Source organism: Manacus vitellinus, unplaced genomic scaffold (assembly GCF_001715985.3).
Source record: "Manacus vitellinus isolate BGI_N305 unplaced genomic scaffold, ASM171598v3 scaffold_14_pilon, whole genome shotgun sequence".
Taxonomy (NCBI): Eukaryota; Metazoa; Chordata; class Aves; order Passeriformes; family Pipridae; genus Manacus; species Manacus vitellinus.
Genome location: NW_021939063.1, coordinates 1,896,322 through 1,907,333, shown reverse-complemented (window position 1 = coordinate 1,907,333; position 11,012 = coordinate 1,896,322). Strand labels below are relative to the sequence as shown.

At 42.0% G+C, this 11,012-nt stretch overlaps 1 protein-coding gene across 1 annotated transcript in view; it reads right to left on the bottom strand.

Annotated features, from left to right (window-relative positions):
- CRBN (cereblon) overlaps positions 1-10,166 on the bottom strand; it is a 25,761-nt gene extending 15,595 nt beyond the window's left edge. Inside the window, exon 1 of the mRNA XM_029958311.1 lies at positions 10,128-10,166. Within this exon, the coding sequence (XP_029814171.1) occupies positions 10,128-10,166 (39 nt within the window). The remainder of the gene's footprint in view (positions 1-10,127) is intronic.
- Positions 10,167-11,012: the final 846 nt, after the last annotated feature.

Genomic DNA, 11,012 nt, shown 5'->3' with positions numbered 1-11,012 from the left:
GAGAAAGAAGCCATAAACACACCGATGAGTTAAAAATCAGTACAAGAGAGACGTGGAGCGGGTGCAGGGAAGGGCCGGGGAGATGGGGAGGGCACTGGGGCATCTCTGCTGTGAGGGGAGGCTGAGGGACCCGGGGCTGTTCAGCCTCGAGAAGAGATGACTGAGAGGGAATCTTATCAGTGCACACAAATATTAATTATTTAATTATTAAAATTATTAATTAAGGGCCAGTGCCAAGAGGATGGAGCCAGGCTCCTCCCGGTGGTGCTGAGCAGCAGGACAAGAGGCAACACACTGAGACTGATGCCCAAGAAGTTCCATCTGAACATAAGGAAAAAGTTGTTTTCTGTGCAGTGACAGAGCACTGGAACTCGTTGCCCAGAAAGGGTGTGGGGTCCCCTCATTCCAAGGATCATCTGGGCACAGTCCTGTGCCATGTGCTCTGGGATGACCCTGCTGGAGCAGGGAGGTGGGACCAGATCACCTCCAGTGGTTCCTTCCAACCTGCCCCATCCTGTGGCTGACTCTGTGCTATTTCTGCGATCCCAGCAGAGATTCCTGAGGGACACCAGGTCTCGCTGGTGTGCCAATGTGAGCTGGACAGGCACCAGGGGAGGCTGAGATGACCTGCATGGTTTGTGGGACAGACCTCAGTCCTTGTGTAGTTTCATTGCTTTCCCCTTTGAATAACCCCAAACAAACCTGCCATATAATGACTCTGGGATTTCTCCCTTTCTATTACAACATTTACTTTTTCTGCTGTTGGCAATGTTTATTACAAATCACTAAATTCCATGCGGTGCTCCTGAGCATTTCACAGTTGCTTTATCTCAGCCCTGAGATTGTTTTGTCCCAAAAAGGCCTTTTTTGCAGGGCAGAATTCTGCACTTTCTGCTTTTCTCATGAGTATCTCCCATTTCAGTTCAGCAACAATATTCTCCCTGGACCAGTGACAGAGGAAACCAATGATTAGCCAGCAAGCAAAACACTAATTTTTATAGTTTTTTCAATCAGAATTAAAACGTTTTAGAGAAGCACATTTAAAAGACAAATAGCACTCTAATTTCCTTACCATCACGGGTGGGAAATTCCAAAATAATCACTATCTATACTGACCTGAATGTGCCTTTAGAGCAACAATCACTACCACATTTGCCAAATGAGGAATGTAGCACAAACATGCCCATGATGATACATTAAGCATTTATAAGAATACAATAATCACTGAAATGATTAAGTTATGATTCCATAAGTTTTTCTGCATTATCTCAGTGTAATATGCCCAATTGCAGGGTATTGTATCTGTTTATACACCATAATAAAAACAATCAAATGTTTTTGTTGTCAGGCTGGTTTGCAGCCTGGCCAACTGAAGTATTAAAAAATTATATGAGCCACTTCTCCACACCCTGGGGTTTCATTAAAAAAGTTAGGCTACATATACTTCTCTTAATATGCTAATCTATTTTGATTTATGTTGGTTTTTTACTGGATTGTTGGGGGTACATTTAAATCACACTTTTAAGCCTGTTTCTGAACTCTCGAGGGACAGAGCTTATTTTTTCGTGGCTCATGAGATTCTCCAATAATTCCATGACTGAAAGAACTGAGGTTTCTTTTAGGAAGCACTAAAATCAATAAAAATCATAATAAAATGATAAGTAGTGGAAACCCAGGATTTCCCTCTCTCTTATTTTGGATGCTATTGCATCTCTTTATGACCTCAACCCTGCTAAGAGCTGTATCTGTGAGCACATTAACTCCAGCTACTGCCTTAAATCTAAATCCACCTCCAAACTGGGCATTAGCTATAATTTAGACTTTGACTATGATTTACAGACATCACTATTCACCAGGTTTTCCTACAGGAAAAGAGACACTGAAGACACTGTGAGGACTTTTTGGTGAAGATTTTTCTTGACATCTGTGACTTCTGTCAAGTACCACGTTACCATCAGGATGTTTATTGAATACACGAAGGTATAATTAATTTTTAGGCTTTTAAATTAAACCTGCTAGGAAACACACTTAACATATCAATATTTATATTTATTATCACAAAAAAGCTGCCATTAGTTTGAAGAGTCATTAAGGTTACACTTTAATCCCTCCCAGCATGTGGTGTGTTCCCAAATGGAGACTGGAATCACTGGGAGTTGTTTGCTATTCCTTCAGGTCAGGTTATAAACAGAAAGCAGCAGGTTGCAGACTGAAAAGCAACGTGTCAATCCCAAGTTATGTGAGTAAATTTGGTGAGGGCAAGGCTATGTATATCCCAGAGGCCCTCAGGTAATCTGGTCAGTGCCAATCTGTCTGAGGGTCCCCAAATTACTGTAATTTAGATGAAGTCAGAGCACTCCAATGTGATGAAGGGCTTTTTGCTTTGGAGCAGCTGCTTCTCACAGATACACACAGACAGCTGGGGGGAACTTTGCTTCTGGAAACAGCACTCCTAAAATAAAATGGAAGTTCAGATACCATGCCACCAGTCCTGGGGGGTTTCATCCCAAAATTCATGTCATCTCCCATGGCTGGTTGGGAATACTGGCTAATTGCAAAGTGGTTCTTGGTTAAACTCTGAGTAGTTTGGAGGCAGAGGACATTAATCACCTTTTCAGAAGAAAAAGGAACAAAGAAAAGGACAGCAGTGCAAAAGATACTGAGAATTTAATTTAGTGTTAATTTAGTTTTCATCCCAGGTCGTACTCGAGATGGGGAAAGCAAAGACTTGAGTGCTGGTTACCTGTCCTTGTGCATGAGTTACAGGTGCAATTCTCAACACAAGGTGTTTGAAAACAATCCCCAGCCTCCCCTTGTCAGTCATTCCAAGCAGGATATATGCTCTACCAAAAACACAGCTCAACCCCATCAAAATATACCATTTGGTCAGTTTGTTATTTAACCACAGTACTTTCCCTCCCATATTCCCACTCCTGCATCCACTATGCTCAGGAGGAAAACTTTGGGACTGGTAAAAAGATAAAAGAGGAACTCAGAGCAGCTCTACTGACAAAATCTTTGCCGTGTAAAATTCCAAAGCTCCTTTACATCCCTCAGCTCCCTCTTCTCTCGGCACTAGTTGAGAGAAAAGTTGTCAGAATGTATAAGCAGCCAATGCCCTCCCTCATGCCCACCTACATACCGGAATTCAGTGGAAAACTAAATTAATTCCCTCCTTTGCTGGAGGGAGAGGCACTAGATGGTGCTGTAACATTCACTTTTGCAGGATTTCTCTGGGAGAATTACTCAGCTCTGCTGCACTGGGAGCTTTGGGGGTTCTATTTATAGGGGATTCACAGCAAACGATGGAAAAGTTTGATCTCAGACCTTCTCCTTTTAAATGAGGGGTCTGTGTGTTTCTACAACAACCAGCTTTGACTGGGCTGTTTAAAAAGTAGTCTGTTTAGTCTAATTAAACCAGCAAAAGTCCTGTGTACGTGTGCCATTGATTTCTCCCCTGCCAATAAATTGGCTTGTTATCCACCCAAACCCGCTGCTGTAGGCAGAACAAAGCAATTTGTCCAAGTATTCCAAAATAAAAAGTGACTCCCAACCTTTACAAGATCTATTCAACACTGACAGGAAGAAAGCAGTTACAGGACAAAAAGAAAATCTGTACTTTGGACGTGAAAAAAGCCAATTACAAAAAATATGTGACACCATTTTTGTACCAACAACCAGGCAGCCCCAAAACTAAAGACACTCCACGTGTCATGTCCACATGGCCAAGGAAATTCCTGGATTTTCAAGTTACCAGTGGAACTTATTACTCCCTCTGTAACCACTTTGTTGCACAAATTAGGGTAATGCAGGTGTTACCTGTCAGTTTAGGCACCGAACAAACAGGGGAAAATTCCTTTTTCTGACTGTAAAACCAGCCCAGATCCTGAGCTGTCAGCTCTGCTTACACCAGATTTGCCATCCCAAAGCTACTAAACCATCAGAGTTGTCCATTTCAATATTAAATGTACTCTCAGAGAGCACAAACCACGTGCGGTGATTCAAAAAGCATAAAAATCAGTGATGGAGAGAACTATTGTAGAATAAGTGTGGTTGGACAACAGCTGGGGAGTTAAAGAGCAGCAGAGGAGCAGTTTATCCCAAACCAGCTCGTTCTTGCCTCAGTTGGTGTTGTGGTAGGAACAGGGCATATTTATGATTCTTTGCTATCTGCTGGTGACAAAGGAGCAGCTCTGAATCTGCAGAAGGCCCCAGACAAAGAGCCCATTAGCCAGACATGCCCGTTACTGTGCAGGAAGCAAATTGTCTTGCCAGGGAACCCCGGCCAAGTAACAAACTGTTTGGCACATGTGCCAAGCCCACATTCAGCACAAGTGATGGGCAGCGTGGCAGGGAAAGCAAATGGGGCTGTAAACACAAATTTGGTTCAATAAAGGGGATAGAGAGTGAGGGAAAACTCCAAACACTGGCTGGAAGGGTACAGAGAGTTAAAGAGACCCCACGTCCTTGGAACCTTTAGGGATATTGCCCCTATGTAAATCCAGAGTTCCCAGCCACACTCCCAGGCCACTGGGGATGTGTCCATACCTTTCAGGTGGAGCTTAGCACAGACCACTGGTTTAACCTGTAAAGAAGATGTATCAGAGCTAAGGGTTTGATATTTCCTTTGATTGTTTCCCATCACAAAATTTTTGGTTGTCTTTGCATTAATGAGGTTCCAAGATCTTTAACCAGTGCAAACAAGAGTGACTCAGTCACAGAATCACTGAGGTTGGAAAAGATCTCTGAGATCATCGAGTCCAACCTTTGACACCACCTTGTCACCTAGACCATGGCAGTGATCTAAGACTGCACGGACTCTTAGCACCTATAACATTTCTTTTCCTTTCTCCATTGTTCCTGCTGGACCTGTCAGCAAGTTCAAGGTATATATAGCTCATTGTCTATATACTTCTGGACATTATTGCCCAAGAAGATCCCATTAGTCCTGTCTGAACAGGAGTTTATGTAGAGCTCACTTCAGCAGTCCCTACTCACAGTGGGAGCACTGTCACTTTTATACATGTATATTTTAACCAGCAGAGACAAATTGTTCCCATATATTATGTAAAATAATGTAAATGGGTTTATATACATTTAGATGGAGGTAGTTTGTTCATAAATCTCACTTCAGTTAAAAATACAGAGTACTTAGAGTGAGTTAAAAGTCCTGTTTTCCTTTCTGTGTGTATTTAGAGCGTGCTGCCTCCATTATCCATGCAGGAAAATCACTCGGAGCTCAGGGAGCTTCAAGGAAGTTAATATGGCAACATTTACAACAATGTTGTCCTTAATCCTGGGGAATTTATCTTGGAAGTTTGTCTGCAGTTTGTCTTGGGGAAGAAGGCCAGTAACCTCAGCAGATGATGCCAGTGAAAATCTATCACTGAGCCAGCGTTAAACATTGAGAAAGAGGGAAAGAGGCACAGCAAAGGCTTGGAAATCAAGACCTTTTTTGGTTTTGTCTTTTTATCACGCCTCAGTAGAGACTGAGCACACTGTCTTTGCAGGCTGCTTACTTAGGTTTTCTCCATTTCTTGGGCTGAAACATCATTCCCCAACTTTTTCAGCAGTGGCACTGAGTGTTGTATCATTGCAAAGATAGTGAAAAAAATATGTGCTACAATGTAATGGGCATAAACTGCTTATAATGGACATAAATGCCAAACTGCTGGGTTTCTGCCTGGGAGAGCAGAGGAACAGGCAATGCTCTTATGCTTTTAAAGTTCTCATTTTCACTGAATCATGGAATGGTTTGAGTTGGAAGGAACCTTAACAATCATCCATTTCCACCCCCTGCCATGGGCAGGGACACCTTCCACTAGCCCAGGTTGCTCCAGGCCCTGTCCAACCCAGCCTTGATGTCCCACATTTCAGCCAAGCAGATCACTGACCATCCCAGTCCTGTTCTGGAGGCATTTCCCAGAGCTGACATCCCCTTGGGACAGCCAAGTCCTTTCACGAGGGTCATTACACCTTGCAGATTCCCCAAGTGCCCCACATTTAAAATCCATCCAGCTGCCAGTTTTGTCTCTGCTGGAAGGAGAAAAGGGATCTTGCTGCCAGCTGTGTGGAAAGCTCTGTCAGATAACCTCTCTCACGTACAAAACGACTCACAGAGTAGAATTTTCTCTTTCCCAGCATAACCAGCACATTGAGGAGATTCCTCTACCTGAGAGAACCTCCCAGGGAAACACTGAACTGAGTAACAGCTTAAAGGACTTCAGATAAAGCAACAGCAAAGAGCCCCACTGGGAATGGGAGGGAAGTATAAGTTCAGAAACATGGAAATTCTCACTCTGCACAAGATGTTTCAGGAATTTGATTACCAGTGCCTTCCGAGTACCACCTGGATATTTAGCTGGCATCAAATCAGCTCTCAGCGGAGAGTTTTGTTGTGTCTGTGTGTTCTGAGAGGTAAAAATAACGCACTAATCACATTTTAAGCTGTTATCTAATTGCAGAGAACATCACAGTGCAGAAATTCAGTCCTCAGAGTTTCACACCAAGTTTTCACCTTGTTTAAGGGCAGATGTACACGGATTCCAAAAAGAAACAGATGTTTTCAGACCATCACAGCTCCTTCCTGGGGGTAATTACCTGCAAATAGTGAGGTTATTAATGCTATTAGTTGAATATCACTATCTTCCAAGCATGACAAATTCATCAAAGTAGAAGTTCTAGCACAGGAGTCCCACCTAGGATTAATTTCCTCCAATGGCTGAGTGTCTAAGGAGATTTTCAGCAATAGATCATATTTTGTGGGCCATTCACCAAAGAGTTGATTTCCTCCAATGTTCCGAATCACTGGAAGCTCCACATTTTACAACACTAACACCGACTCCAAATTTGTCACTGATTTCACGCTTCACAAGTTTTAAGAGTCTAAAGGAGCCAACAAACTGTTCCACAAGGAACTGACCTTCATTTAATGACCTGTCATAGTCAATGGCAAATAAGAATAGGAACAACCAAATTGAGATACAGATTTATAAACTCAAATTGCCAGGTAAATAATAATTTTTTCCCCTTTTTTATTCATTCTATTTCATGTAAATCAAATATTGTTGAGTTTAAATATAATACATACAGCTCAGCATATTCTCTTCAGAGTGTTTTTTAAATAATGTATTTTGTACGTGTAATTTTTTTGGCATTTAGTTACACTACAATGGAGGCCAATTCCTTTTGTCCTTGCCTAAATTTCTGAAAATTCAATTAGTCCATTAATCTTATATTACTAATGTGGACATACAAACAATTTACTAATGGCTTTTGGATGGAAAATTGGATGACTTCTCTCATTTTAAATTTCCTATTGTTTTGTTAAAGAATCTCCCCACCCATTCCATGTTATGGAAGGCAAATCTAAGGCACAAAAGGCGTGAGACTGCTGGGAATTAATTTCCAAAGTCAGGTAAAATGTCATTCCATTGTTCTTTTAAAAATCATCCCCCTAGCACCTGTAACATGAGGAAATGAAAAATGGGAGAGGCTATTAAGCTAAATGGCCTTTTGGAAAGCTGGAGCAAAAGCTTTACAAATGATGTATTGAGGGAGGGCAGCTAAATGCTGTGTTTTCTGTGGTTTCTTTCTGTTTTGTTCCTCCCCCAGATAAGTAGGGATTGAAATAAAAAGAGGCCTGACTAGACGTGTTTTCACTGCCTCGATCATTAGGGTCTGACACTCAACTGGAAGAAGACCAGCCATCAAAGGCAAAATGGAATAATTCCCTTTTAATGCCTTATTTATTGGGATCTGAAGAAGGCTGGGTTAGAGAAAAGGAGCCTTGTGTCCCCTGAGAGCATCTAACTGTGTTCAGCCCTGCCAGCGAGAGGAACGAGAATCAATAATGCGCCGGGGACGCCTGCCCTGCCTCGCTTCAGATGTTTGTAGTTCATAAGGAAAAGGCACTTTGTGCAGAAGTATTCTGGTGACACAGTGGGATTTTAACCCTGGCATCCAGGAACACAGGTCCAGGAAGTTGCTGGTAATTCCCAGGTTTCCATGTCAGAAACACTCTGAGTGCTCTGCTGTTGGTTTGCTTCGTGCCCTAAAACCCACTGGGGTAACTGGTTTTAGCACAAACATCAGTGGTTTCCCAGTGCATCCACTCTCTTGCTCTTTCCAACTGTTTTATTTTGGGGAGTAGTTTTGCAACATGTCTCAATAAAGCTTCTAAAAGCAACGGATTCAGGGGTATTTTTAAGGACAAGCTCCTTTCATTTCCAAACCTGAGAGACCTCCTTCCATCTTCTTAGAACGGGTCAGAAAGGGACAAACTGTATATGAAGCAGCTTTGCTGTCCTTAAGGCATCTGGGAGCTACTTTCCAAGGGAAATTCCAGCTGGCAACTGCTGTAACAGTCTGAGTTCCAAGCTCCATCAGAATGTACAAGTGGATTGGAAACAAGATGAAAATGGTAGTCCAGTGTTATTTAAATTTAGCCAAAATAATGCAGTTCTGCATTCCATGATCATTTAAATGTATCCTCTCTTCATCCACTGGCACTTGGAGCAAACACCACGTGCAAACAAACCTGCCCTTTCCTCACAGCTGGGAAAAGTGACATTCCAACAAGGAAACTGTACAAGAACACTGAGATAGCACCAGATTTTTAAAGCAAATCCCTACCTGAGACATACAGAAGAAACCCAGGGGATTACTAGTGAGAAACAAAAGGAAGCACATTCCAGAGCAGTGCTGCTCCAAAGGATGGGAAATGCTGTCGTTGAACCAACTCTGTTCCCAAACTACCTGAATAAAAAGGATTCAGCCAAAGGACTCTACATAAGACAACTCTATCTTCTGAAACAGAATCAAAGGCAAAGAATCTATTCCATTGACAAAATAATTAAATCATTAATAACTGCATGCATATAAATTTGGGACGGAATGATATCAATTAAATTCAATTAACATCTGTGCCATGCTTTGAGGACATAAAACGTCATTTAACTCTAAAGAATTCTTAGAATTAATCCTATTAATCCTATTTTTAGGATTTATTAATCCTAAAACAGTTTTTGCTGCCTTAGCACACTGCTAATGTGAAAATCACCATAAGCAAAGGCAGGGGTACTCCAAAGATTTAGGGTGGCTGGTGATGCTTTTGTATGAAAAAGTAAGGTTTTTTTCCATGGAATCAAGTTTCACTTGAAACTGGCAGTTATAGGCAAATCAATATTGATGACATTTTAAAAATAACCATATTCTTTGTATCACTATTGATTTCAGCAGGAGTGACTAAAGAAAGGATATACATAAATATACCAAAAAGAGAAGGGTTGGATATTAATGTCATCTTTTATCATCGTAGGCACTAACATGGCTGCAAAGTATTGATTACCTTAAAAGCCCCTAATAACTAAAGAACTATTGACTTAATATTTTTCTCTAATCCTCCATGAAATTTTACAGTAAGTCCTGATGTATTTTCTGTTAAAGAGTTTTAGGGCTGAACTATATCATGTACTTATCTGAAGTGTCAGCTCTGGGGCTTACACTGCAGCTGATGAGAGCTCTGGAAAAGGTGAGTTATAACTCCCAAGATTTAAGGATGGTTTCAGGGACTCTGGAAATAGATACATCTTCCACTGTATATTATTCCATAGCTTTTGTCTTTTAAATAATCTTTCTAATTAGGGAATAATTTAATATAAATTTATTCAGTGGAAACAAGGGTTCTGTTCATAATTACTCAAGTACAGCTGTTCAGAAAATTCCCTCATCATTGTATGAGTGTCTCAACAGCCTTTTTTATTGCTGCCTATTTTCCCATCACTAACACACTCATTGTCTGGTTTTCTAAAACTCCAATGAGTGGTACTGATCAAACCTGAATGAGGGAATAGTGAAAGAAAACTTACCCAAACATCTGAACTCCTCTGATCCCTTTAAAGTGAGTGGATAATCTACTCCCAACCCACGGGCAGGGACACCTTCCACCAGCCCAGGTTGCTCCAAGCCCCATCCAGCCTGGCCTGGGACACTTCCAGGGATCCAGGGACAGCCACAGCTTCTCTGGGCAACCTGTGCCAGGGCCTCCCCATCCTCCCAGGGAGGAATTTCTTCCTAATACCCAGTCTAAATCTACCCTCTTTCAGCTTAAAGCCATTCCCCCTCACCCTCTCTAGATCCTGGCCCCCAAGATCCTGCATTGTCATGGAGCAACTGGAGAGCTTCTCACTTTGAGTCACGTTTGGTTTGGGCTCAAACCAAGCAGCCAAGAGGTTTCCAGCCCCTTTGGATGCTCCTTAGGCCCCTTTGCACTGTGGTTCTCCTGATGTGTCTCTAATATCCCATTCCTAACCCGTTCAAATCTATCCAGCCCTTCCACCCCTATAAACCTCACCTCAGTCCAAACTGCTGATGCAGAGAAAAGCTTTGCTCACCCTCAGCAATTCCCCTGAGCCAAATTTTATCCATTCCAAGCATATTTACAGAAATACCTTCAAGATTTTGCTACCAGAATTACAACATCTCTTTGCTTTTTCCAAAAAGATTACAGACTTTTAGATTAACCATTAGTAGCAGAAATAGTATAGAAAGAGAGGTGATATTATAGAGCTCCTTCTGCCTGACATCCTCATATCACCTAAAGTCACACTTTCCAAGATCTCTTCATAGAGGGAAGGTGAACCATAATGTGACCCAGCAAAGAACAGGCTGTTTTTCCCTTGCCTCCAGTAAAATAAGGACTTTGCTTGATCCCGTGGGTTACATCTAATCCTGAGCGATTGGTTTGGGCTCAATCCTATAATCACTTATTTATGGGACTATCTTTATTACAGGAGCAGCCTCATTAAAACAAATGGGTTGGTTATTCATGTTTTCTTTGAAAGGCTCCTCAAAGCCATTTAAGCCCCCAAGTCCTATTTAAGCCCTGCTTTCCCCTGGGTCTTCCCAGCCCTCTGGAAGGGTTTGGGATCACCTCCATCACAGGCTGGGAGCATCCCAGCGAGGAGGGGACGTGCTGGGAGCTCACAGCCTCCCTCACACCGAGGGCAGCT